Raw genomic sequence first — 26,829 nt, forward strand, 5'->3', positions numbered from 1 at the left:
GAGGCCAGGGGCACGCACCACGCACGGGTCTGCCCACCCAGCCCTAGCAGGAGGGAGAAGAGCCGACCTCTGTCGTTGGGGCCATGAAACGCTCTGGGGGGGCTGGAGAGTCCAGACGCGAGTTAGCCGAGGGTACGGGGAGATGCCACAAACAATTTTGGCGGGAGAACCGAGCCGGCGGGGTCCCAACGTCAGCAACACACAGGACAGGGGGGCCTCGTGACTAGGGATGTGATAGCTGAAGCGGTGAGCTGGCTAGCCTCACCCTTCAACAGGGGATCCTTACCGGTTACGGCTCACCAGCGGGGCTGGAGCCGATCCCGGCCTGCCACGGGGCCCACGAGGGCCCACCACGGACAAAGGCTGCTGTGGCATCCCGGACAGTGAACTGGCTAAACAATGCATTGAACCGGTGAGCCACTGAACTGGGATCACATGCGTATGTCTGCTGGTTAGTAGAGCAGTTCAATTCTGGGGCAAAACTATGGAACGGTCCCCTCCTTCCCCCTGGCCACAGCTTCAGGCTCTCTTCCTTCCCGCTGCTGGGAGGAAGGAAGGGAGCACGTGGAGACAGTTCGCAACAGAAGCCCCCCAATTCAGGCCCCAGGCCCAGGCTCTTGCCCTGCCCCCATGCCCGGGGCCCCGGCCCTGGGGGAGCGCACGGAGAGAACGCCAGAGCGCCAATCTGCAGTCGACGTCTGGCGGGACAGCTTGCCAAGTAACTGCAGAGCAAAGCAGCCCCGGGCCGGATCACAGCGAGCTAGACACCGCCCAGACCGCCCCGGGTACCCGCACCAAGCGACGTCGGACTGTCTCCGTCCCGCGGCCCGGCCCCCCCGCGCTTCGCACCAACTGCCTGCGCTACCGCCTTATCGGAGACCTTTCGCAGCGCGGTGCTGCGGGGTGAGCCCACCAGGCGCTGGGACGCCCCGACCCTCCCCCAGCACATCCTGGGCTCGGCTCAGGAGCCCCCTCGGGGGGACGGCAGGCAGGGGGATACCAGGAAAGCCCCCAAGCCCCTCCCGCGTGCTGACCCAGGGCTCCCCTCCCGGCCCAGGAGCGAAGGCCCCGAACCGAGAGGAGACAGACAAGAGCCTTGGAAACGCGCACGGGGATCAAGCCGGACCCGCGAGACCGGACAGCCCCTAGGACGAGCCGAGGCCCCCGCCGTGCGGACAGCCCGCCCGCAAGGGAAGGGAGGGGGGCTGCACCCACCCCCCCCCGCAAGCCCAGCCCCTCCCTTCGGAGCTGCTGTCACCCCCACCCCCCCCCCCCCGCCCTGGACGGGAGACACCAGAGCCCCCCCCAGCCCGGCAGCCCCCCCGCCCAGCCCCCTCGCCCAGCCCGGCAGCCCCCCTCGCCCAGCCCGGCAGCCCCCCTCGCCCCCAGCGGCCCCCTGAGCTGCCTGTGCCCCCCAGTGCTGCACCCCACATGCCCCCCCGTCTTCCCGCGCCCACCCCCACGCGCAGCATCTCCCCGCGCCCACCCCCACGCGCAGCATCCCCCCGCGCCCACCCCCCCGCCGGGCGCGCACCCACCTCGCGCTGCTGCTGCTGGCCCCGGCCGGCGGCTGCTGCTCTTCTCCCCGCCCCCCCCGCGGCAGCCCCGCTCGTTCGGGGGGGGCACCCCGCCCGCATAGCGGTTTCACGAGCGGCGGGGAGGGGCCGGTCCCGCGCGGCGCTGGGAGTTGGAGTCCACGCGGGGCGCTCGGCCCCCGGTCGAGCGCAGCGCTGCAGGGGAGGCGGGAACTACAGTCCCCATGATGCGTCGCGCGCCGAGCGGCCGCTCCCGCCGGGGCTGCTGGGACTTGGAGTCACGTGGCCCTCCTAAGGCTTTCTTCCCCGGGGCTGGGAAACTACCGTTCCCAGCATGCAGCGCGCCCCTAGCCTACCCGCCCCAGCTGGTGGGGGCTGTGCTGGCGAGAGGTGGGGACGGGACTCAGGGGCAGCTAGCAGGCTGGGGGCGGTGGCATGGAGCCCAAGCCCTGGTTGTGTGCCCCTTGCCCTTTGGGGGGCGTTCTCTGGGGCCTGGCCCCACTGTGCTCTCCCCAAGGGACCGGGACCACCCCACTGGCTAGCCCTGGCACGGGCTGTGGTGCAGACCAGGGCATGGGCAGGGGCAACAGAGCCAGCTGCAGGCATGGAGCTTGGGTCGACCAGTGGCAGGGCTGGGCGGGCGTCCTTAGCCTCTGCGTGTCAGGGGCTGGGAATGGGTGACAGGGGCAGGATCACGTGGTGATTCCGGGGTCTGTTCCCTCCCTCTGGGGCACCGGGCACTGGCCATTGGGCGGACAGGACGCTGGGCTGGATGGGCCTTTGGTCTCACCCAGTGTGGCTGTTCCCATGCCCTTCCCTGGGTGTGGGGAGATGCTGGATGTGGACGGGGGCCTGTGGAATGGGTGGCCACAGCAACACTAGGACAGACAGAGCCTATTAAACCCCTCACCCGTGATTCCATTCTAAGGCACCTCTCTCTCCCCATGCATTGCACAGGGCGCCTGAGAACCTCATGCATGCTTTGCAGCACAGTGCGGTCCCTGTGTTTCCTTAGGAACCATAATGATGATCAGAGCAACACTAAGTCCCTTTGCAGCTCCCGGCCCATTTGTTTATCAGTCCCGCTTGCTCTCTCATTGAAAGTTAAACTGCTTTGAGCCTTAGAGACTTTCCTTAAATACCCAGTTCAGCTCTTAAACTCGTTATCCGCTTTGTGTCCCACTTCTCTGAACCCAGTTAACTGCCTGGAATTCAAAATATCTGACTACATGTTTGAGAAATGTGCGTCTGTCTGCATATCCCTCTGTCCATGAGTCAATTGGCTCAAGAACTCCTGCTACACAGTAAGAGCTAGGACAGGCACATTTGCTAGGCTGCTTCCTCTTATCATAATGTAAAGCAAGGTCAGAGTTTGGCTGTGCTCGGACAATGGGATGCTCCTGGAATGTGATTGTTTCATGTCAGATGGAAAGGGAGGGGTCTGGTAGGAGGACAGTTATACTATAGAATGACCACAGGGGGCAGTAAGGGGCCAGAAATGGGGACTGGGACAGCTATAACCCCATTAAGCCAGCAGGGGACAGAGGTGGAGAAAAGGACAGCTATCTATTATGTCCAGAGTGGCCAACTTGTGGCTCTTGAGCCGCATGCGGCTTTTTGCTCACAGAAATGCGGCTCTCAGGGTTATGGCTTGTTCGGAGCCACATGCCCACTTTGTGCATGTGCCCCAGTTCCCAGAGGGAGAAGTGCATGGCTGTGGCGGTGGGAGCTCCAGTGAGACCCAGGCATTAGGTTAGAATGGGAGGGGCCTGGGGATGCCTGGCTCTGGGGGAGAGGGAGGGGAAGGGCATTAGGTTAGAGTCAGGGGGGATGGGGGTGCCTGGGGGGGGGGGGAATTGGGTTAGAGTGGGGAGGGGCTGGAGTGCCGGCTCTGGGGGAGGGATGTGTTATTCTTTGCACTACTATCCACAGCTCTTTTGGCTGTTAGTGTCTAATTGGTTGACCCCCTCTGTATTATGTATTTCAGAGAGTTTGTTTGTCTGCCTGTCCCTCAACTGGGGGACTTGCACCCCTCCCTCAACTGTGCACGCTGCAGCTGCATCGGCCATAGACGGATGCTTCTCACCTGGTCCCAAGTTGCTGCAGTGAGAGAGGGCTGGGGTTGTCCTTTTTCCCTGGGGCAGCCTGCACCCTGAACCCCTCCTCCCCAGCCCCACCTCAGAGCAATTATTTAAATGAAGAAAACCAAAACTTCTTTGAGTTAGGGACCCAAGCAATGCCGGGTAAATCTTCCAGTCCTCCAATAAACCCAGGTTGAGTATTCTGATTTTTTTCGTGTTAAAAACAAATGGCAGCTATTCCATAGCATCTTTAGCTGAGGCTCTCAAGCCTGTGAGCCGGAGAGGGTGTTCAGCTGTATTGCTGAACTCTACCAGTTACTTTGACAGGGACTCTGCATTTTCATTGTGCTGTAAGTGGCACCACTGTCTGGGATCAAGCATCCGGGGCACTTCTGTGCCCTGCTGGGTGGCCTTGGCCAAGTCATTTCCCTCCACCCTTCTTCTTCTTAGAGTTAAGATCTTCGAGGCAGAGGCCTCTGTGACCGTCCCCCAATGGGGGAGGGGGCTCCGCTCAGAATCAGCGATTCATTCTCCCCAGCAGGACAAGAAAACCCACTGGTGCTTCCCTGCCCCAAGGCCCCCTTCCAGAGATGGCTTCTTTCTGGGGCGAGCAGGGAGGTGCACCCCCAGGTGCCCCTGAAAAAGTGTAATTGCTAAATGGGGTGCCCCGGCCCCGCCCCTCTGGGTGGCCCTCTCTGCAGGCTGCATGCTCTGGGCCCCAGCAAGGCGGCAGGGGGTGGGGGAGACCCTTGGCAGCAGTCTGTCTGCCCCATGCCACGGAGAAATGCCCCCCTCCCTTTGTGCGGTAAGAGGCTGGGGGTGCAAGGAATCCTGGGACGTGTAGCCCAGCTCTGAGTGAGCCGCGAGCCGCGGCGCCTCCTTAAGCCGGCCCAGGGGAAGGAACTACAGCTCCCAGCATGCACCGCGGAGAGGCGGTGGCTGCGTTAAAGGGGCAGCCCTGCAGCAAGGCAGCAGGAGGTAAGGCGGGCCGAGCCTGCGGAGCGGGAGCCGGGGGGCGCTTGGCACAACCCAACGAGGCTCTCCCGGGCCTCTCCAGAGAGCTGCCCCCGCCCTGCCCCCAGGGTGCGCCTGCACGACTGCACTCTAGCACTACTGCTCCTTGCACTACTACTTCTTGCACGACTGCCTGGCTGCGCTCTTGCACGACTGCACTCTTGCACTACTGCTCGGCTGTACTACTGCTCCTTGCACTACTACTTCTTGCACGACTGCGCTCTTGCACTGGTTCCCCCCGACTGCGCTGCAGCGGCCCCGGGGCTCCCGGCCCGTAGCAAGGAGCGATGGGTCCTGCGGTGCTCCAGGCCTCGGCCCGTGCTGGGGGAGGGCTGGCTTCCTGCTCGGGCCCTGCTAGCCCCGGAGCCTGGGCTCCTCCCGAGCCGCTCCAGGGCTGAATTCACACCCTCCCCCGCTAAGCAGGAAGTGTGGGAGTTTTGGCACCTCTCTCCCCTGGAGCGGTTGGAAGTGCCGGCGGGAGGGGGCACCCCGCACAGGGTGGCAGCTGGGGGGTAAGAACAGCCTGGCTGCCCCCCCTCTGCTGGGGCGGCTGGGGGTTGTACAGAGCCAGCTGGGCCAGCCCTGCACCTGCTGGGAATTCCCCAGAGGGCGCTGGGGGAAGGACGAGCTTGAAAGCAAGCAGGGCAGGCAGGACACAGGCTGGCACCCAGAGGCGGGTGTGGGATGCCCTCCTGCAGGCAGGTGCACGGCCGCCTCCCTGTTGCTGCGGGGTGTGTACGGGGGGGGGGAGCTGCTCCCTTTCACATACGTGCGGAGGCACGACAGTTGTGCCTTTCACGTGGGCCGTGGGACGCAGAGGCAGCATTCCCCGCATTCCTGAAGCTCTGGGGCAGGTAACTGGGGTTCTGCTCGAACCTGCCCTCCCTCCCGAGCTTATAGGAGTGAGTTTCCCCGATTCTCGGGGTGTCCTTTGTGAGGGAGGAAAACCCGGGTACGGGGCACGTCCGAGCACTTGCCCTTAAATTCCCAGAGCTGGGCTCCCGGGGCTTCTGAAGCCGGCAGCTCCTGCCGCTGGCCTGGCAGCGTGGCGCACGGGTGCCACTTGCACGTTTCTTCCCAGGCGGTGGGTTTGCGAGGGACTGCAGTGCCGTGTGCTGGCCCAAGCCCTCTGGAGGGGCAGTGCGGGAGAAGGGGAGGCCCTAGCGTGGCGGGGGGTGACCCGTTTGCATTTTGTGCAGCGTGCTTTGGGATCCAGTGCGCTTGAGCCTGGGCCAGCATCCGAGGTGCTAAACACCTGTGTCTTATTTATATGAGATCCCGGCCTTGGATTCCAACGCTGGGGCAGGTGAACTATTCTGGACTTTCCCCTTACAATTCAGTGTCTTGCTTCCCTTTCTCCGGCCCGTATTTCTGTGCTTCCATTCAAGGACATTTGGCAGCAGTGCTGCTCTGGACTGAGATGTGCCCGGGGTGTTTTGAGTGCCACTCATGGTATTTTTCATTGTGATGCTTCTTAGGACAAGCCGTTCCCTGGTGGGCTGCGTTACCGAGAGTTTTGGGGGGGGGGGGGTTGAGTGTTTCTGGGTCTAGAAAGTGGAGAGATGGTGGATTCTTAGCACAGGGTCTGTGCTAAGATGAGGCTGCTTACAATGGTATGTGGTCCGGCTAGTAGCAAATATCTCCAGCAGCCGGAGGTGAGACATTAGATGGGGTAGTTCCAAGTTCCTATAGAGCATTCTTCCCCCCAGGGGGTCTGGCTGGAGGGTCTCGCCTACACACTCGGGGTCTAACTGATCACCTTATTTGGGGTTGGGAAGGAATGCCCCCCAGGTCAGATTGGCAGGGCCCTGGGGGCTTTTTACCTTCCTCTCTAGCATGGGACATGGACAATGTTCCCTCTAATCTTTTCCACCTGTGTGCGGAACACAGTTTTGCAGCACCGAGGAATGTGCACCACCAGTAGAAAGAAAACCCCTTGCGATGGGCACTCTGCTAATCAGCTGGGCGGCACTGAGAGGCCGTACGAGTGCCCAGCTTCCAGGGGAACGCTGGACGTGGTCACTTGCTGTCTTGAATTAGAGTAGGTGGTGGATTCTCTGTAACGTGAAGCCTTTCAGTGAGGTGAGATGTCAGGAATTCAGCCGGAGGTTCTGGGTCTATTGCAGAAGGAGAGGGGTGAGATTCCGTGGCCTGCGATGTGCAGGAGGTCAAACAAGTGACCATGACAGCCCCTTCTGGCTGTAGATTCTGAATCCATGTAGAAGCAAATTACATCTTGTGCTTGCACAATGCGCTACCGGCACAATGTGCAGGATAAGCATTTCCAAGGTAATACAAGATTCAGTATGACTGCTGAGCCCTCTGATTTCTGCAAACCGCCTGGGTTTTCCAAGAAACGCCTTGGCTTTGGCGAGAAATCCTTTTGGACGTGCCCCTGGGGAGCTGAGCTAAGATCATCCAACCCTCCCTATGCTTCGTGAATGTCAAACGTCTCCTGATCTGTTTCATAGCACTCTTTCCCAGCTACGAACCCCCCACTTACCAACACCTCCCAACGGAAGGGTGCTTGGAGCGCTGAGACGTTCGTAACTCTGAACGAGACGCGCTTGTGCTTTCAAAAGCTTGCAACCGGACACTGCCTTCAGACAGCTTCGAAGCGTTATTACGCAAAGGGAAAACATCGCATTCAACTCTCTGAATTTAAACGGAACAAGCACAGATGCAGTTTCCTTTCATTGTCAATTTTTAGTTAATTTTCCCAGGAGTGTACACTTAACAGTTCTGTGCTGCATGGGCCCTTTTTCTTGTGGGCTCGGCTCCCGTTCCAAATGAGGCATGTGGTTACTGGTCGTTTTGGAACGATGGGGTGTAATCTGCTCGTTAGGTGCCAGTTGCAATTAGCCAGGCCTTTTGTCTTCTATTGAACCAGTTTCTGTTGGTGGAAGGTACACGTTTCTCAGGTTGGCCCAGCTCAAGAGCGTGTTCCTTCCACCTCCAGAAGATGGTCCAGAAATAGATACGTTCTCTTCCGGCTCCTGTCCTCCTGTCTCCGTCAACAAGTCCTGCCCCTGCATTGTGGTGGCTGGTGGCCTTGTCGTGGGGCTGGGCACCTCCCCCACACTAATTGAAGAGGTAAGAGCGCGCTGACGCGGCTTGGCGCTGCTTTTCGATGAATGGCAGCAGGAGTGGGTGGGCGTTTGTGGCTTGAGCCAGGTCCCCACTACAAACGTTCACTGTTCTACCTGCACCACTGGGGGCGGGGGGGGGGGGGTTTGCCAAAATCCGTTCTCAGAGAGCCGTAGTTATCACCAACCTAACCGCCGTGGTTATGCAGGCATGGGCCCAGCATGGACTAGGGGTGTTAAATACCCGTTCCTTGCATAGTCGATTATCCTCATGAATTCTTACTGGTTCCTCCACTGGTCTATAGTCCCCGGGGGGGCCAGTGTGCTCTGACCCCGCGGAGCCCCCTCCCACTCTGCGCTGCTGCCTCTCTATCAGAGGCAGCGCGTGGGATGCCAGGCGGGAGCTGGGCCGCGAGGGGAGCCAGTTTAAAAACCGGCTCCCCTTGTGGACCAGCTCCCTGTTGCCCTGCTGCTGCCTCTGATACAGTGGCAGCAGCCCCTGCCCGAGAGAGGGCTGAGCGCCCGGACCCGGCGCGAGCTGGAACTCAGCCGGGCTGCCTGGCTCCTTAAATGCAGAGGTCCCAGACCCAGTGCAAGCCAGGGCTGAGCCAGCCTGCGAAAATGTTTACGGGGGGGATGCGTGTCTATCGCACTAACCGACACACGTTTGCTTATCAGTTACTCGACTCCACTGTTCCATCCCTACCGTGGACGCCGTTCCGATGTATAGACGGGCCTCCTGCCAGCATAGCCGACTCCCCTTTCCCAAGGGGAGACCTCGGGGGCCAGCGAGTCCAGCCCCCTGCCCAAAGCAGGACCCACCCAACTCAATCAGCCCAGCCAGGGCTTGGTCAGGCCAGGACTGAAACACCCCTAGGGATGGAGATTCCACCCCTCCCTAGGGAACCCAGCCCAGCGCTTCCCACCCGCCTAGGGAAAGAGTTTTTCCTAATCTCCAACCTAGACCTCCCCCACCACAACGTGAGCCCATTGCTCCTTGTTCTGCCACCTGCTCCACTGAGAACAGCCTCTCGCCAGCCTCTTTGGAACCCCCTTCAGGGAGGTGCAGGCTGCTCTCAAACCCCCCCTCACTCTGCTCTTCTGCAGACTAAACAGACCCAGATCCCTCAGTCTCTCCTCACAGGCCATGTGCTTCGGCCCCCGAATCATTTTGGTCGCCCTCCGCTGGCCCCTCTCCAATGCGTCCACCTCCCTTCTGTAGCGGGGGCCCCAGAACTGGACACAACACTCCAGCTGTGGCCCCACCAGAGCTGAATAAAGGGGAGTAATCTCTGCCCTAGATCTGCTGGCCATGCTCCTCCGAACGCGCCCCAATGTGCCCTTAGCCCGCGTGGGCACAAGGCCACGCTGCCGGCTCCTCTCCAGCGTCTCACCCTGGCTGTGAGGCAGCAGCGTGGCCCTGGAGCCGGGAACGCTTCGTCGGGCTTGTTCTGTCTGAAGAACCCAGTGTCCTCTCCCGAACGTCTCGCATTTACCAGCAACCCTCCCGGTAGAGGGGTAATAATTGCAGCTCGGCAGTTGGAGGGTTCCCATCCGGGGAAGTGCTGCGGCGTGAGTCCCCCGGCCCGTGGCGGGCGCCGGGATGGCGCCGAGAGGGGTGGAGTGGACCGTCATCGTCCTGACCTGCCAGTACAAGGACAGCGTCGCTGCCTTCCAGAAAGGCAAGTGGGCGGCTAGCGCCCTGGGGGCCGGGCGCTGAGACGGGCGTGTCCCAGCGCGGGTGGTGCCCAGCCTTGGGGCTGTTTGCAAAGCTGGGGCAGGATGTGGGGTGCTCTGCCCCGGGCGCTGAGACGGGCGTGTCCCAGCGCGGGCGGTGCCCAGCCTCGGGGCTGTTTGCAAAGCTGGGGCAGGATGTGGGGTGCTCTGCCCCGGGCGCTGAGACGGGCGTGTCCCGGCGCGGGTGGTGCCCAGCCTCGGGGCTGTTTGCAAAGCTGGGGCAGGATGTGGGGTGCTCTGCCCCGGGCGCTGAGACGGGCGTGTCCCGGCGCGGGCGGTGCCCAGCCTCGGGGCTGTTTGCAAAGCTGGGGCAGGATGTGGGGTGCTCTGCCCCGGGCGCTGAGACGGGCGTGTCCCGGCGCGGGCGGTTCCCAGCCTCGGGGCTGTTTGCAAAGCTGGGGCAGGATGTGGGGTGCTCTGCCCCGGGCGCTGAGACGGGCGTGTCCCGGCGCGGGCGGTGCCCAGCCTCGGGGCTGTTTGCAAAGCTGGGGCAGGATGTGGGGTGCTCTGCCCCGGGCGCTGAGACGGGCGTGTCCCGGCGCGGGCGGTGCCCAGCCTCGGGGCTGTTTGCAAAGCTGGGGCAGGATGTGGGGTGCTCTGCCCTGGGCGCTGAGACGGGCGTGTCCCGGCGCGGGCGGTTCCCAGCCTCGGGGCTGTTTGCAAAGCTGGGGCAGGATGTGGGGTGCTCTGCCCCGGGCGCTGAGACGGGCGTGTCCCGGCGCGGGCGGTGCCCAGCCTCGGGGCTGTTTGCAAAGCTGGGGCAGGATGTGGGGTGCTCTGCCCCGGGCGCTGAGACGGGCGTGTCCCGGCGCGGGCGGTGCCCAGCCTCGGGGCTGTTTGCAAAGCTGGGGCAGGATGTGGGGTGCTCTGCCCCGGGCGCTGAGACGGGCGTGTCCCGGCGCGGATGGTGCCCAGCCTCGGGGCTGTTTGCAAAGCTGGGGCAGGATGTGGGGTGCTCTGCCCCGGGCGCGTCTCCAGGCCAAGCTCTGCACCCCGTCTCCAAGGAGGCAGCGCGGCCTAGTGGCCACAGTCAGTAAGACACCCCTCTTGCAGGGCGGCGAGGCCCAGCGGAGGTGCCAGTCAGTCCCTGCTCCCAGGGCAACGAGGCCCAGCAGCCCGACTCAGTAGTTGCTCTGGCAGCATCCTCCTTGGGGACACTCGGGGGTGGGGTAGGACCCCTCCTTCGGGCCCCAGCCCGGGCCCTGTCTGGTGGGGTGGCCATCACTAGCCCAACAGGGAATCCGCCCGCATGACGCAGGCTCCCCACAACCGCCGCCTTCGCTGCTTCACGCCGGACGGGGGCCTTCCTCGGCCTCTCCCCGCTGCCCGGCCCCCGGCGCGGTGCGGCCCCAGCTCCTCCTCCCGAGGCCTGGCAGCTCCACCGGCCTTGAGACCTGTCCTCCAGGTGGCACGGCCCCGCCGGCTGTGGGGCAGGGTCTCTGGGCCAGGTAGCCCCCCTCACAGGCCCAGTGCGGGGACAGATCACGCCAGGCCAATTCTCTGCGCCCTCCCTGCAGCTCAGTGACCCCATCTGAGCCCCCTGCCAGCCCGGCACCGGGACACTGCCTACAGCTCTCGTGGGGCCAGCCCTGGCGAGGGACGGGAGGGGGGCGGAAGAGCCGGGCCACAGGGCAGGGCTGGCCCGCGGGCGATGCACCCGGCTGTGGCTCTGCTTAGCAGCCCGGGAGGCCGCAGGCCAGGGGTCCGCAAGCTGCTCAGACGACACGTTCTCTGCGCCGGGGGCTCCGTGTTGATGGGCCCAGGTCTTGGGCCAGTCCGGCGTGGGGATCCGGCTGCAGTGGGTGGGACGGGGGCCCCCTTCGTGTCCCTGCCCTCCCCTCTGGCCTGGCCCCTCAGTGCCGCCCAACGCCCCTGCTCTCGTTCTCCAGAGCTGGAGATCCGGCGGCGCCGGGGGGCGCTGGGCCCGCGCCCCCTCCTGCTCACGGTCGAGGACCCCACAGCGCGCGTGGGCAGCGGCGGAGCCACCCTCAACGCCCTGCTGGTGGCGGCCGAGCACCTGAGCGCCAGAGCGGGCTGCACGGTGAGTGGCATGGCCCAGCAGGCTCCGGGATGTTGGGTGTGCGCCTGGGCGGGCGGCTCCGGCGTCCCTGTCTCCCCAGGGCCTCCCCTCCCCTTTCCCCTCGCCGGGCTCAGGTGGCCTGCCCCCAAGACCCGCACAGGCTGCCCGCCCCATGGGCCTGGTGTCTTGGTGCCAGCCAGTGCCTGTGGGCACCCCTAGCTGGAGGGCACTGTGGAGCGGGGTGGCTCCGGACCCAGATCCAGGCGAGAGCCTGCAGCTGCATGCCCGGGGGACAGGGGCAGGAGGCGCTGGAGCCTGGCCGCTAGGGTGCCCTCCGCTCTGTGGCCCCATAAGCCTGGGCCAGGCTGGGCTGTAGCGTTTGCTGGGGGCTGGTCAGAACTGCCCAGCCTCAGGGCTGGTTCCTCAGCGTGGCTAATGGGGTCCCCCTGCCCCCTCCCCGCAGGTGGTCACGGCTGATGTCCTGCGCGAGGCCCGGATCCTCGTCCTGCACATGGTGAGAGCGCAGGGTGGGCAGGGGGGAGGTCAGGTTACTTCCCACATCAGCCCCTCTGCAGCAAACCCAGCCCCTGGCCCTGAGAGGGGAGGGGCACCCGGCTCTGCCCCCCAAACCTGGGCGCACGTGGGCACCGGGGCCGTGCAAACCGTCGCTCGAGGCCAGTGCACACGGCAGGCTGCGTTGGCCCAGGTGGGCCCTATGGGGGGTGTGTGTGAAGAGAAAGGCACCGGGACGGCCGTGCTCCCCTGCTTTCCTGGGACGGCTGCACCCCCCTTCCACAGGAGCTGGGGGAGCCCTGGGCGGAGGGGTGATGGCGCCCAGTGAGCCCCGTGGCTGCCAGCTGACACCTCACTATGCAGCCGGGGCCCCGGTTTTCCAGCATCTCCGTGCAGCAGGGGACTGACCGCTGGCGGGGGGCTGCCCCTCACGTTGCTCCGCGGGGCCCAGCGTTTCAGGGCTCCCCGATCGCAGCCCCCGACCGTCTCTGGCCGGGAAGGGGTGCGCCCGCCCGCTGCTGGGGCCTGAGCAGGCACCTGGGGCACTGCTGGGGGTGGTGTGGGGGCCCGAGGCCACGGCCGGAGCAGGGTTTGGGCCCGAGGACGGAGCCTGGGGCCCTCCCTGCCCTTTCCCCGCTGAGCCCGGCTCCGGCTCCCTCCAGGGCCGCGACTTCCCCTTCGACGACTGCGGCCGAGCCTTCACCTGCCTGCCCGTGGAGGACCCCGAGGCCCCGGCCGAGGCGCTGACCTGCAACCTGGACAGCCTGCTGGGGACCATGACGCAGCAGGTCCGGGCCGGACGGGGGCGGGGGTCGCACCGGTGGGACTCCTCCAGGGTGGTGTGATGGGGCCCCGGTTAGCCCCTGACCCTCTCCTCCCGGTCCTGGCACCCCTGTTCCCCTCCACCGCCCCTCGGGACCCCCATCTCTGGGGCAGAGGGGCCACCGCAGCTGTCTCCGGTTCATGCACACAAGCCTGGGGGGGCCCCTGGGGTTCGTGGCCAGACAGGAAGTGGCTGCCGCCCCCCGGCCTGGGGCCCAGCGCTCTTGGGTTCTGGGGAGGGCCGGGGGGCCGGGCCCCGTGCTGAGCTGGGCAGCCCGGGGGCCCGTCCTCATCTCCCGTGCTGTGTCGCTCCCTAGCTGTGCCGGGGCTCCCCTCCAGGAGTGTGGGTCTGCAGCACCGACATGCTCCTCAGCCTGCCTGTGGAAGCAGGTACGTCCCGGCCCTGCGCTGGGGGTCCCAGGGCGAGGGGCATGGCGGGGCAGAGCGCAGGGAGGGGGTGTGCGGCTCCCGGGGGGTACGGCCTGCCCCCGCTCCCTACAGGGTACCGTGTTCTCCTGAGCCGGGGAGCTCTGGGGGCAGCGTGCGGGGCAGTGGGGGGGAGGTCACAATTCAGGATTGGCCTGGAGGGGGCGGGCTCCACCCTGCCAGTTGGGCTGAGTCTGCTCACTCCCAGAGATCGCCTGGGACGGGTTCCAGGGCGCCAGAGTGATCTCCGTGCCGGGGAGCGTCTCGTACGCCAGAGACCACGGCGTCTACCTCGCCGACCCGCAGGTACGCCGGGGGCACCGGGGCAGGGCCGACCCGCAGGTACGCCGGGGGCACCGGGGCGGGGCCGACCCGCAGGTACGCCGGGGGCACCGGGGCGGGGCCGACCCGCAGGTACGCCGGGGGCACCGGGGCGGGGCCGACCCGCAGGTACGCCGGGGGCACCGGGGCGGGGCCGACCCCTCGGCGCCAGCGGGGACACGGGGCGAGCGTATGGCACCCCCCCTGCGTCCCTGAGACCATGGGGATCCACACCCGGGGCTGGGGCTGGCCGGGGGGGGCTCCGCTCCTGGGGGTAATCTAACCCTTTCTGAATGGGGCTCCCAGCTGCTGGGGGAGGGGCGGGCCCTGGGGTGCCCACAACCTGGCTCCTGGCTCTGCCCTTCAGCCAGGCAGCCGCTGCCCAAGCAGCCCTCGGGGGCAGCCTTCCAGCCTGCTTCTCTGCAGCACCCCGAGGGCGCCCGGCCCAGCCTGGGCTCCTCCAGCGTTTACAGGCCCGGGGGGGCTGTGGGGAGGGGCCTGGGCTGCCTCAGTGCCACGTCCGGGTGGCACCATCCCCAGGCGGGCAGGCCCACTGAGCCTGCCGTGGCAGCTGACCGTGCCCTCCTCTCACAGGGCCTCGTGCGTGACATCATCTACCAAGGCGCGGAGACCCAGATCCGGGGGTGCGCGGGGCCGGACGGGAAGGTGCCGCTGGTATGTCCCCCCGAGGGCCTCGCGCACACGCAGCAGGGGACAGGTCCTGCCCCATGGGCCGGGGGGGCGGCAGGACGGGGGCCCACCCCACAGAGTGGACACGTGGGGCTGTGGAGACCCGACCGGCCGGGGAACCCTGGGGCTGGGTGTCTCGGGGAAGCGGCTGGGTTCACAGCTGGCTTGGTGAAGGTGGGACCAGCCATGAATTTGGCCCTGCCTCGGTTTACACAGAGCTGGGCCTTGGCCAGGGCCGTAACAAGGGCAGGGCGAGTGAGGCGCTTGCCTGAGGGGCGCAGAAAAGACAGCTGCTATGCTGCCTTCGCTGGCACCTCGCGCCGCGCCCTGCCCGCGCCAAGGACCGTCTGGCCTCAGGCGCCAAATTAGCTAGTTACGAGTCTGGCCTTAGCCACGCGGTTCTCAGCCACTCGGGGATAGACTGGCAGTGGAAACGGTTCCGAAAAGGGCAGCTACAATGCTGAGGAGTTTGGAACGGGTCCCATATGAGGAGAGATCAAAGAGACGGGGACTTTTCAGCTTAGAAAAGAGGAGACTGAGGGGGGATAGGACAGAGGGCTATAAAATCATGAGCGGGGTGGAAAACATGAATAAGGGAAAGGGATTGACTTGTTCCCTTGACACAAGAACTAGAGGTCACCAAATGAGCAGCAGACTTAAAACAAACCAAAGGAAGTTCTTCTTCACACAGCGCGTAGTCAACCTGTGGAACTCCTCGCCGGAGGAGGCTGTGAAGGCCAGGACTAGAACAGGATTTAAAAGAGAACTACATTCATGGAGGTTGGGTCCATTAATGCCCATTAGCCAGGAGGGAGTCGCCACCAGCCACTGCTGGCCGAAGCCTTTTCCCTCTGCAGCTCCCCAGCCCCCCGGGGCTGGCACAATCGCACCCTGGTGGCCAGGCCTGAGTCTGTGCACTGGAGCCAGTGGCGGGGACTCTGCCCACCGCCCCAGCAGCCCAGCCCGCTCCTGCTGGCTCTGATTCCAGGTGTGCGGCATCGTCTTCTTCTCCTCGGAGACGGCGGAGCAGCTCCTGGCCACGCACGTCGTGCCGCCTCTGGACGCCTGCACCTACCTGGGCCTGGACTCGGGGGCCCAGCCCATCCAGGTGAGGGGATCCCCTGCCGCTCGGCCGCTGCTGAAGCAGGGCTGGCCAGTCGGCCCTTCCTTCCCCTGGCCCCGAGCGGCGGAGCCTCCGTGCCCAGCAGCACACGGGCCCCCCGGCGAGCAGCAGGGAGCCCCCGGACAGGGCTCCGGAGCTCCGGGCCGCCTGCGGGGCAGGGAGCCAGCTCTCCGGGAGTGCTGCAAGGGCAGCGCACAGCCCTGGGGTCACTTCCCACGCGCCCCAGAGAGCCCTGAGCCGCAGGCCCCTCTGCCTGCCCCGCCGCGTGGCTGCCCCGTGGGCTCTCCTAGGGAAAGTGCAGCCCCCTGCCCGCCCCTGCCCTCTGGCCTGCTCGCCCTGCAGCCCCTTCCTCACGGAGGGCCAGGCCGGAGAGGTGCTGTCTGGGGGCAGGGCTGGGTAGCGGCAGCCATCTTAACACCAGCCCTGGTACCAGCTTCTCTTGCCGTTCCGGGGGCCAGGCGCTGCGGCACCCCCCCCACTCTGTCCCCCTTCCCTTGGAACCCCCCCGCGGTCACCACGCTGCCCGCCCAGCGCGGACACACGGCAGGGGTCTGCCGGTGGGGCGGGGGTGACCCGTCACGAGCGTTCCCTGTTCTCTGCCTCCCCCAGCTGTCCCTGTTCTTCGACATCCTGCTCTGCATGGCCGAGGGGGTGACGGAGGAGGACTTCGTGAGGGGCCGGACCCAGCAGCTGGGCAGCGGCCAGGCCACGGGGGCGGCGGCCCTGCGCAGCGCCCGCTCCGTGCTGTGGAAAGCCCTCCACGCCGTCCCGCTCAGCATGGGTGAGTGCGCCCCCCCGAGGGCTGGCCTGTGGGGGTCCAGCCCCACCCCGCCCCCCCACCGGGCCAGGGCGCCTTAACGGGGCGGCCCCCCTCTTTCCCGGCAGCGTGCATCCCCGGCGGGCGCTACGACTACATGACGGCGGCCGCCAGCGACCACATCCGCAGCCTGACGCTTCCCGCCGGCTCCGCCAGCGCCCTCCCCTTCCGCAAAGCGGCGCATTCCCACGTGGCTGTAGGTACCTCCCGGCCTGGCCCCCACCTCTGCTCCTGCCCCAGCCCGGGCGCGCCGGTGCCATCTGAGCCACATCCCCTGGCCCAGGGGGAGAGGCAGAGCAGCCTACTGGGTACAGTACTGGCCCAGGGCGGGGGGAGACCTAGGCTGTGTTCCCAGCCTAGCCTCGGAGCTGCCGAGTGATCCTGGGCAAGACCCTGCCCCTCGCTGCGCCTCAGTTTCCCCTCCTCCTTCCTGTCTACACTGGCTGCTGTCAGCTGTGTCTGCGTGGAGCCAGGGACAGTGGGTCTGGGGTGCTCCCCTGTCCCTCCCCCTTGCGCCCCCTTCTCCTCAGCTCCCTTCCTGCCCTCCTGACGCCGGCTCCTTCCCTTCCCGCAGCAGCCCCAGCTCCTGGAGGATGGCTGCTCAGTCACCAACAGCCTGCTGGAAGGAGCCGTGCGCGTCGGGCCTGGAAGCGTCCTCCAGCACTGCCACCTGCAGGTACGGCGCCCCCGGGCTCTCGCTCTGCCCCAGCCCGGGCCTGGCTGCTGAGCCGTGGGCCAGCCCAACCTTCCCGGGGCTGGGGGCTGGACTGGCCTGGCCCCTGCTGCCACGGCTCCTGCCTCGATTCGTGGCCAAGATCCGTAGGGAGCGAACGCCGGGCTCCCCCCTTTGCTGGGTTTCACCACAGGCCGGCCCCACGCTCGGGGCGTGGTCCGTGGCGTGCCGAGCCCTCAGGGAGGGCGCCCAGAGACCACCGTGACGGGCTGCTTGTGACGAGGTGAGCGGGGGGGGCCTCTCAGAGCTCTGGAGGGGGCGTCTCCAGCACCGCCCCACGTTTCTGCCACGGCCCATTTTGTCGCCCTCCCAGGGACCCCTGCAGATCGGCTCCGGCTGCCTCCTCACGGGGCTGGAGGCCTCCTGCTCGCTGGCCCTGCAGCGCTGCCGGCCGCGGGATGTGGTCCTCCGGGGGCACGCCATCCGGCTGAGGGAAGTGCCGGGCCGGGTCTTCACCCTGACGGGGCGCCACGACAACTGGCAGGTGCGGGGTGCCGGGGGGGGCGCTGCCCGGGACGCCCTGCGGGGAGAGCTCCGCGGCCAGGCACGCCTGCCCTTGGCTACCTGACGGGTGGCTGGGGGGCGTTGGGGACCAGGGAAACGGGGCGAGGGGTCAGCCCGAAGAGCGAGCGCTCTAGGGCAGGAGCAGAGTCCGGCTTCCCCCCGGCCGCGGCCCTGCCTCCCTGCCAGCCCGCGCAGAAGGGGCTGGTGTCGGGAGAGCCCACGGTCGGCCCACACGGGAGTCCTGGCCCTGCCCGTCCCCTTCCGCCCCAGCGCTCTCTCCTCTCTCCCCCGCAGTGCCCTGCTGGCGAGGCCGGCACCTACCTGAACATGCCCTGGGAGGAGTTCTTCCGCCGGACGGGGATCCGGTGAGTGCCGCGCAGGCGGGGCAGGGAGGGGCCGGGCAGGGACCCCTGCCTCGCGGGGCCCGGAGGGGGGGGGGGCTTTCCCGCCCCGCGTCGAGCCCTGGCCTGGGACGTCGCTGGGCCACGCTGCCCGATGCACCAGCCTCCGGAGCTCCGTGCCCACCCTGGGGCAGAAGGGGACTCTTGGAAGAGGCCAGGCTCAGATGGCTGAGAGCGCCCTGCACCACCAGCCTGTGCATCAACAGCGCCCCCTGCTGGCTGCCGCTTCCAGCCGGGGGGAGGAGCCTCCATCCCAGCTGGGCCGGTGGGGGCGGGGCCAGTCCCGCTGGGCGTGGGGCTGTCTAGCGGGTGGGAGAGCTGGCGGGAGCAGGGTGCTCTCCTCTCCCCTGGCCTTACGTAGGCGGAGGCTCTGCCCTGGCTGCCCTGGCCCCATTGCCCTTGGCTCTGAGTCCGTCTCTCGCCCCGCCAGGGAGGGGGATATCTGGGGCTCCGACGTGCCCCAGGGAAGCCGCTGCCTGCGGAACGCCCGCCTCTTCCCGGTTCTGCACGCCGCCGAGCCCCTGGGGGTCCAGCACGTCCTGTGCTTGCTGGGCTCCCCGTGGGGCGAGGAGCTGGGGCGCTGGCGAGCCTCGTGGCGCATGGCCTGGGAGGAGCTGCTGGCCTGCCTGGACCAAGAGGCGGAGCTGGCGTCCCGCCGGGTGCTCTTCTTCCGCCAGGCACAGGGCAAGCTGCGCGGGGCCCTGCTGGAGCACAGGGACTGCAGCCTGCTGCCGCTGATCCGCTCCGCCGTCCACGAGGGCTACCAGGAGGCCGTGCTGGACACACTGGACCAGGGTGAGAGGCAGGCAGGGCGGCTGCCCGTGGCCTGTGGCTAGCCTGACGGGGCTGCTGTGGGGCGGCTGTGGGGCTCCAGGCCCACAAATGCTGGTGGGATTGGGCACCGGCAGGACCCCGGTGCCCCTCCTCCACCATGCACTCGCTTCTGGGGAGGAACCCAGCCGCTTGGAACGTTCTGCCAGCGTGCGGCTCACCGAGCCTGCCGGCGGGTGGTTTCCTCCGCTTCTCGCTAGCGAGGCCGTGGGGAAGCCAGAGCTGGAGCAGGTGGCCATGAGCGGGGGGGGGGGGGGGGGCGACTAAGTGAACCAGTGCGAATATTTAGCTCCCGGCCGCTCTGGGAATTGCCAGGCCTTGCGGGCTTTGGGAAGGGGAGCTGGGCTTGCCCTGGCTGGCTGGGCTACCCAAGCCTGGGGTCAGTGGGCCACAGGCTGGCCATGAGGGGCCCTGTCCTGGCTTTGGTCAGGGCCAGCCTCGGCGGGCTGCCCCCAAGGGAGGAGCTGATGCTCCGTGGCTCCGGCAGGCCCCAAGAGAGTTAGCGAGGAGGCTGGTGGGTCCTGGGCTGAGACCCAGCAAGCTCATTCCACGCAGGGACCCTGGAGGGATGATCTGGGTCAGGACGACTAGACGAGGGGCTGGTAGGGCTGCGGGGGCAGGGAAAAGGGGGCCTCCGTGCTCGGGGGGAGGGATGGGACCCTGCCACGGACCGTGGCCTGCCGGGCTGTGGTGGGGAACGGCTCTCACGGCTTCCCTCTGCTTCCCAGTGGCCTCTGTGGCTGGGGACCCAGGGGTGGCCGCCCGGGCTCTCGCCTGCATCGCCGACGTGCTGGGCTGCATGGCCCACGGGGATGGGGGCTTGCGGAGCGGCCCGGCCGCCAACCGGGAATGGGCCCCGGCCTTCCAGCGCCTGGAGTGCGGCGACGTGGCCGGAGGGGTGCTGGAGCTCGCCAGGGAGAGGAGGAAATGGCTGGACAGGTGCGGCCGGGAGCCAGTGGGTGCGGCGGAGGCGCCGTGGGGCTGGGCGCACCCCACTGAGTGGACGGGATGCGGGGATGTGACCATGTTGCTGCATTTCCGGCCCCTCTCTCGTGGCCTTTCTGCAGGGTTTGCTGTGAGGTCCCAGGGCGCTCAGCCAGGCACTGGCGGACTGGCCTGGGGGCTGAGTGCCCCCCCCCCGCCAGGAGCTTGGCCCTCCGGCCCCATTAGAAACCCAACCCCCCCATCCCCAGCGGATGCTGGACCGAGCCCCATGGCCCCGTGGGGGTGTTGTGCTGGGCTGGCCGTGCTCCAGGCATCTCTGGCTCCACAGCCCTGGCTAAGGCCTGGCTCAGTAACCGTGACAACCCGTGCCGCCGGCTGACCGGCACCAGTGCCTTGCTGGGGCCCACGGCGCGTGTGTCTGGGCCCGGGAGAGAGGCCTGCTGGTGAGCGGCGCCCGTGTCCCGCTGCCGTTGCAGGCCGGCGCTGATGGTGAGGGCGGCCCGGCACTACGAGGGGGCCGAGCAGATCCTGGTCCGGCAGGCCGTGATGTCGGCCTGCCAGTTCGTCAGCGTCGGGCGGGCGGAGCCCCCTCCCGTCGGTCACTGGGTGCGGGTGGAGTGCCCTGCCCGGATCGACGTCTCTGGTGAGCATCTCCGGCCCCGCTGCCGAGGGGCTGGCCCCCGCTCTCCCGGCACGGGGGCGAGGCAGGGCCGTGGGGCGCGCTGGGCAGAGAGAGTCACAGCGCTGGTTGTGAAGGGGGGAGGAAACGAAGGGGGCGCGTCACAGCTTCTATGGGGCTCTTGGGATCGGGGCCCGGCCCCGCCATGTGGCAAATGGCGGTGCTTAGCGACGGACGGGGGGGGAGGGTCGGTCAGTCGTTCCGTTTTCGGAAAGACGACCCCGGACATTTGTACCGCGGGACACCGCGGGCTCCCCCCCTGCAGGGCAGTGCTGAGGCTGAGGCGGGCAGGGGAGCAGGGCTAGGCTGCGGGGGCTGCCCTGCCTTAGGGCCCGCTGATCACGCTCCCCTCTGTGCTTGCAGGTGGCTGGAGCGACACGCCTCCAATCACGTATGAGCACGGGGGAGCCGTGGTGGACGTCGCCATCCTGGTGGACGGGCGCAGGCCGATCGGGGCCCGGGCCCGGCGCATTGCGGAGCCGGAGCTCCGGCTGGTCAGTGCGAGCGGCGCGCTGGAGGGGGAGGTGGTGGTGGAGCTGGTGTGCCGGCACCTGGAGGACCTGCAGGATTACTGCCAGCCTCACGCGCCAGGTAAGACACGCCAGCTGCTCCACGGGGTCGCTTGCAGTGCCCCCCGGACGGCAGAGAAGGGGTTTTCTCCAGGGCTGGTCTCGGATTGGCCCCTCGGGGACACGGGGGGTGGCCTGTGCCATGTCCCTGTCACGGCATCCTCGTGGCTGGTGCTAGGGGGCTCACGCCTGCCCCGTGCACTGGAGGGCTCTGAAGCAACGTCCCTGCCAGATCGGGCTGGTGGGCATGGCGTGCACGTGGCGCAGGGGGGTTCTGCGGGCGGGGTGGGGAATCTGAGCAGAGTAAACGCAGGAGGGGGATCAGCAAAGGGGCTGTCAAGGCTGCTCCCCACTCGGGGGCCCCACGAGACTTTGAAACACCTGGCCACTAAAGGCTTCCCCTTACAAACTCCCCACAGTGACCGATTCCCTGGCTTGGGTGGCACCTGCCAACCCCAAACGCAAAACCCCCTTGAGAAGCCAGGAAGACTTGGGAATTTCTTCCCGAGGGGTCCCCCGAGCTCTTTAGCCTCCCCCAGGAGAGAGCTTGCAAACAAACGTGCAGTTTCTTAACAGCTGACTTCTCGCTCTCAGGCACGTGCACCAGGGCCCCCGGCCGTGTAGCACACGGGGATCCGATCCTAGTCTGACAGGTGATTTTGTTAGCAAAACAAAGACGACCCACTTGGTGAGGCAGGACTTGGTTGCCAGGTGTGAAAAAAGGCAGCTTAAGTGATTCAATGTAAAGTTACAGGGGACCTTGTCTTAGCACACAGAGGAGTCCAACCAACCCCCCAAATAAGGAAAATAACCAGACTGCGTCTAACTAAACATTCCCTGTTCTGCTCACATCTCCGGTGTTCCAAGGGTTAGTCCTTCCCAAGCTGTGGACATCGCTGGCCGTACCAGGCCCTGTTCCTGGCTCTGTCTGTCCCTCTCTCCCTGCTCTTGCTCTGAGCTCCCACAAAGCCTGCAGCAGGCAGATCACTGCTTCAGTTCAGATCTCCCCCTCTCCTGCCTCCCCGCCAACACTTCCTGGAGACTCTCTGGGACTCACTGGCTCTGGGTTTAACCTTGCAGGCAACTAAGTTAACGGAATGGCTGGGATGTCCAGAAAAGATTAGTCCCGCTCCCATTCATCCCAGGGCCAGAGAGGTGTCGGAGGCCCCACGCGGAGCCCCACGGCCGTGCCAGACCCAGCAGCTGGCAGAGGAGTTTGGGGCTCACTCCTCCTAGTGCAAACCCACCACCAAGCAGCGGGCCAAGGATGGCCCGGTGGGTTTGGTGCTGGGCGGGGCCTGGGCTTAGTCCCGGCTCTGCTACAGACTCCCAGTGGGACCAGGGAGACCTGCCCTGCTTCCCAGGGGTGAGAGGGGATAACAGGGGCTGGCTGGATGGGAGAGGACCCCAGGCTCATCCTGCTGGCACCTTTCCCTGGCCTGCAGCCCCACCCTGCCCTTCTCCAGGCCCTACTGCGCCGTGCGTGGAGAGCAGGCCTCCCAGCCTGGAACACCCACCTGGGGCTGGCCTAGGGAGGGGGTGTCGCTGGGAGCCCCTGCCTGGCTGTCAGGCGCACGTGCTAGCGGCTGCCCCAAAAGCCATGGCCCAGCCAAGGCCTGGGGCTAGGCTGCTGGCATGAAGGGGGAAGGAGCCGGGGTGTGGGGACTGGGCTGTGCTGTCCAGCCTTTCAGGGCTTTGCCTCCTTTCCAGGGGCCCTGCTGAAAGCGGCTTTCATCTGCACCCAGATTGTTACCTTCCCGTCCCAGAAGCCCTTGCAGGCCCAGCTGCTGGAGGGCGCTGGTGGAGGCTTTGAAGTGCACAGCTGGTCCAGCCTGCCCCACGGATCCGGCCTGGGTACGCTCGGGGGGCTGGGCAGCGCATCGCCGGTAAACTGAGCCCGGGAGAGGCCACTATCAGGCACCACGCAAAGTGTCCAGGCCCGCCCTGGTCAGGGCATCCCTAGCATGAGGGGCACCGAACAGAGCCTGGAGCCCTCGGGCCGCCCGGCATGGACAGCTGCCCCGGCCTCTTGCCTCTGCTGCTGCACTGGGAGATGGTCTGGAGCACACGGAGAAGTGAGCCCCACGTGCCCCCTGCCTCACCTCCCTTCCCTCCTTTGGCTCTTCCAGGCACCAGCAGCATCCTGGCGGGGGCGGTGATGGCGGCGCTGTACCGGGCGGCTGGGAAATCCGCCAGCGCAGAGTCCCTCATCCATGCCGTCCTGCACCTGGAGCAGGTGCTCACCACAGGTACTGGTGCATAGATCACGGGCCGGGCCCTGCCGTGGCCTGGCCCCGAGTCCTGCCTGCTGGACTCCTGGGGCAGGGCTGTGCCGGCACATTCCACATCCTGTGCTCAAGTTCAAACATCTGCCCGTTGTATTGGCCACAAGAACCCCACGTGCTCATGCCCGTCGGAGTCTGGACGCTTGTTTCAAACTCCCCCTCGGCAGTCTCCCCGCGACCGTACCGAGCACCACGACTCAGGAAACGGTTTGGACAAACCGATTCCTCACCAGGCCCGGTGAGCCGGAGCTGGGCGTGCGCTAGAGAACCGTATTGCCCGCACTGTTCCCAAGCTGTGCCGGGGCTCGGGGGCGGCGGGGGTCACGGCGGAGCGGAGAGGGAAGGAGAGTCGCAGGGTGTGGGTGGGAGAAATATGGAAGAGAGGTTTGGGGGTGGAGGGATTGTAGGGAGTTAGGCCTGGACAACCCTTAGCCTCTGCCATTCAGCCAGGCACGTCTGTTCCTGTCCCCATGTGGCCCTGCCCCTGGCTCGGTGCTGCCCCCCACTAGCTCCTGTGTCCCCTCCCCCACACTCTATCCCTCCCCACTCGCCCTTCTGAATCCGTGTGTCCCACCCCGACAGCCCTCTGTGCCCCACTCTGTCCGGCCCCCAGAACCCCCATCTCCTCTCCTGGTCGGGGGCAGGGTGCTGTGAAGGCAGCCTCTGGCCCCCGCCGCCCCATAGCTGGCTGCTCCAGTCGGTGGGCCAGCTGCCCTCTCTGCTGGGGCCTCATCAGCACCCGGTGGGCAAAAGGCGTCATTGCAGCGTCCCTGCGGGGGGCGTGAGTTCTGCGCGTGCGCCGTGGCGCACAAGTCACCCGGGAGAGGCCCCATGCGCTGGAACCGGCCGCTCCAGTCCGAGCTGCGGGGGCGCCGGAGTCCAACCATTCCCCAGCCCTTGGCTGCGGGGCTGCGATGGAAACGGTGGTGTCCCCGGGCCTGCTGCTGTGTAACAGGCCCTGTTGCTGGCAGGGGGCGGCTGGCAGGACCAGGTTGGCGGCCTTGTGCCAGGCATCAAGATCGGGAGGTCGCAGGCCCGGTTGCCTCTGAAGGTGGAGGTGGAGCAGATCCCCGTGCCTGAGGGCTTTTCCCAGACCCTGAGCCAGCACTTGCTCCTGATTTACACAGGGAAGACTCGGCTGGCCCGCAACCTGCTCCAGGTAAAGCACATGCCCCTCCGGGCCCTAGGGGCGCTCCCCACCCAGCCCCAGCAGGCTTAAATAGCAGCCCCCTCCGGCCGCTTCAGCCTTCCCTCCCTGTGCTCTGCAGAGCAGGATCCCACCCCAGCCCCTGCCCAGTTCTTTGGGCCTGCCCCTGCTGCGCCAGGTGCTGTACGGCCCCAGGACAACCAGCTGGCCTCATGCCGCACAGCTGTGGCAAGGGACTGCCCTCGCTCCCTTGGCTCTGTCCTGGCTCGCAGGGGAAGGGGGCTGCTCAGACAGTGCTCAGAGGGGGGCCCAGTCTGCAGGACACGGCCCAGCTGGGCCACCCCGTTGCCACAGGTCGGGCAGGTGCAAACCAGTGGGGACAGGCAGGGCGGGGGCTGTCAGACAGTAGCACCCCCCTGCAGGCCACGGAGCCCTGCCCCACACTTGGTCACATCGCGTGGAATGCCCTTGCTGGAAGAACACAGGGCTTGCCCCCCTAGGTGTCCTGCCCGCCCGCTCGGCCCGCCGCAGGGCCGGCTCCGCAGCGGTTAAGAGCCCGGCCGTAGGCCTGAGTCCCGGCTTCAGTTGCTCGCTCCCCCAGAATTGCTGGGGCGCCTCGGGCAGAGGAGGAAGGGGAGGGGGAGGCGGTTCACGGCTGGCCTCCCCCGGCAGGACGTCCTCAGGAACTGGTACGCCCGGCTGCCCGCCATCGTGCAGAACGCTGACGCCCTGGTGAGCAACGCGGAGGAGTGCGCCCAGGCCTTCCGGCAAGGTAAAGCGGCTGCAGTGTGCCCTCGAGCAGCGGCCTTCTCAGGGTCACGGCCGTGTGCGGAATGAATTTGGGGCGGGCACTAGCATGGAGATGGGGTGCCAGCAGCACCTCCGCACCGGTGCACGGCCGCCCACTCGGCATGTGGACTGGGTGGGGCGGGGCAGGGCGGCATGCGGGAGGCCTGCTCTTGCTGGGTTGCGCCTTGCCAGGGCGATGGAGATCGTGCAGCTGCCTCGTCCCCCCGCAGCCTGAGGCCAGGGGCTCCAGCGGCGCTGGGGACCAAGGCCCCTTAGTGCATTTGTACTCAGCAAAGTGCTCGGAACGCGCCAGAACCCCCTGGGCCGAGGCAGGGATGGTCCCGGCCACGCAGAGCAGCCCTGCCCCTCTCCCCTGAGCCCCGCGGGGAGGAGCTGCTGCTCTCCTGGCTCTATCCCCCCGCGTGGCACGATTCTCTCCGCTGCAGGCGACCTGCCTCTCCTGGGGGCGTGCCTGGCCCGCTACTGGCAGCAGAAGAAGCACATGGCCCCGGGCTGCGAGCCGCTGGCCGTCCGGCGCATGATGGACGCGCTGCAGCCCCACGTCTACGGGCAGAGCTTGGCTGGGGCAGGCGGCGGCGGATTCCTCTGTGTCCTAACCAAACAGCCCTGCCAGCAGGACGCGATTCAGCACATTCTAGCCCACACCCAGGTGAGCCTGGCGGCTGGCAGCGCAGCGGCCAGGGCAAGGGGTCAGAACGACCCAGCAGCCTGGCACACGTGCTCCCTACGTTGCCAGGGTCCCGCATGCCCAGGGCTGCCCCCGCATGGCAGCCAGGCCCCTGCTGAGGCTGAGCCAGGACCTTTTCTTGCAGGGCCTGGGGAAGTTCAGCATCCACACGGTGGAGGTGGACACCGCTGGCATCGCCCTGCAGCTAGTGGGCAGCGACCCCCAAGCAAGAGGGGACGTGGGGGGCGAAAGGGCCCAAGCGGCCACGTAAAGCCTCCAGCGGGGCCCGTTCAGACACCGGGAGAGCCCCCCCATGCCGACGTGGAAACCCTGCCCACGGACGGCCCTCCCAGGAGCTTTGGCGCCAAGGCAGCGGTTGCTGGTGTACGCTGCCAGTACTCCCGGGCAGGCAGAGCGGGTTTGTGCGCTTCCGAACGCCAGCGGCGAGGCGGCGCCTCCTAAGCAGTCGTGTTGAGCAATTACAGGTTCCAGAGTTGTTATTTCACAGCCCTGGGTCCTACAGGGAAAGCTGGGGCGTGGTCAGAGCCAGGGCTGGCGGGCAGGCCACGCTCCTTGGCAAGGCGGGGGGCGGCTCCAAGCCCTGAGCAGGGGCCCTGTACTCTTCATGGCTGCCGCTGCACCTCACGGGCTCGGGTGGCACGTGGACTGGCTCAGGGATCCTGCTGCCGCCACAGCAGTTCCAACCCAGAGCCTCAAGCTCTTAACTCACGGGGCCCCAGGTAGGGTCAGGCAGCCCCTCACCTGTTCCGCGCTCGCACCCTTCCTGGCCCCTGCCCCACAGACGGCCACCGTGGCCTGCACCTGCGTACGGGCAGCATCAGTAACTAGCCCTCCCCCAAGAGCAGGCGGCCAGCGCCGCTTCTCCTGGCCCAGGCCGACGAGGCCCCAGAGCGACTCCCGGCAGGAGCAGAACAGGGACCGGGCCGGAGCTCAGCCCCAGCGCTGCGGGGTTATAGACCTACGGTCCCTGCAGCACCCACACATGGGGGGATGCTGCTGCCAGGCCAGGAAGGAGGGAGGGGCCTGGCGGCCAGACACAGGCAAGGCGCTGA

General features: G+C 66.7%; 3 protein-coding genes across 8 annotated transcripts in view; 2 read left to right on the plus strand and 1 right to left on the minus strand.

The window, feature by feature from the left end:
• The window catches only part of ST3GAL2 (ST3 beta-galactoside alpha-2,3-sialyltransferase 2), a 55,764-nt gene extending 54,070 nt beyond the window's left edge, over positions 1–1,694 (minus strand). The window contains exon 1 of the mRNA XM_075940582.1: positions 1,539–1,694. The gene's annotated coding sequence lies outside the window, so the exon portion shown is untranslated. The remainder of the gene's footprint in view (positions 1–1,538) is intronic.
• Positions 1,695–4,460: 2,766 nt separating this feature from the next.
• Positions 4,461–26,254, plus strand: FCSK (fucose kinase). Of its 6 annotated transcripts, none has more exons than XM_075940590.1 (25): positions 4,461–4,594; positions 7,590–7,723; positions 9,231–9,398; positions 11,343–11,494; positions 11,937–11,987; positions 12,649–12,774; positions 13,126–13,198; positions 13,443–13,540; positions 14,150–14,230; positions 15,234–15,353; positions 15,978–16,149; positions 16,254–16,381; positions 16,760–16,861; positions 17,232–17,402; positions 17,717–17,787; positions 18,254–18,618; positions 19,383–19,593; positions 20,076–20,242; positions 20,642–20,869; positions 22,558–22,701; positions 22,977–23,096; positions 24,104–24,291; positions 24,952–25,051; positions 25,515–25,738; positions 25,902–26,254. In XM_075940590.1, exons 3-25 carry the CDS (start codon positions 9,320–9,322, stop codon positions 26,025–26,027), a joined length of 3,297 nt encoding a protein of 1,098 aa, XP_075796705.1. In that variant the 5' UTR covers positions 4,461–4,594; positions 7,590–7,723; positions 9,231–9,319; the 3' UTR covers positions 26,028–26,254. The 6 variants fall into 6 exon arrangements, with proteins under 6 accessions (XP_075796705.1, XP_075796706.1, XP_075796707.1 ...); XM_075940591.1 differs by having other exon boundaries at positions 4,581–4,699; XM_075940592.1 differs by lacking the exon at positions 4,461–4,594 and adding an exon at positions 4,614–4,699 and having other exon boundaries at positions 7,593–7,723.
• CFDP1 (craniofacial development protein 1) overlaps positions 26,038–26,829 on the plus strand; it is a 192,089-nt gene continuing 191,297 nt past the window's right edge. The window contains exon 1 of the mRNA XM_075940598.1: positions 26,038–26,047. The gene's annotated coding sequence lies outside the window, so the exon portion shown is untranslated. The remainder of the gene's footprint in view (positions 26,048–26,829) is intronic.

Source organism: Pelodiscus sinensis, chromosome 12 (assembly GCF_049634645.1).
Source record: "Pelodiscus sinensis isolate JC-2024 chromosome 12, ASM4963464v1, whole genome shotgun sequence".
Taxonomy (NCBI): domain Eukaryota; kingdom Metazoa; phylum Chordata; order Testudines; family Trionychidae; genus Pelodiscus; species Pelodiscus sinensis.

Excerpts from the sequence above, each read along its gene's own strand:
- FCSK (XM_075940590.1), top strand. The coding sequence starts at position 9,320 with ATGGCGCCGAGAGGGGTGGAGTGGACCGTCATCGTCCTGACCTGCCAG. Across the intron at positions 13,541-14,149 it reads TCTACCTCGCCGACCCGCAG|GGCCTCGTGCGTGACATCAT; the intron begins GTACGCCGGGGG and ends CTCCTCTCACAG. Across the intron at positions 16,150-16,253 it reads CGCCGTCCCGCTCAGCATGG|CGTGCATCCCCGGCGGGCGC; the intron begins GTGAGTGCGCCC and ends CTTTCCCGGCAG.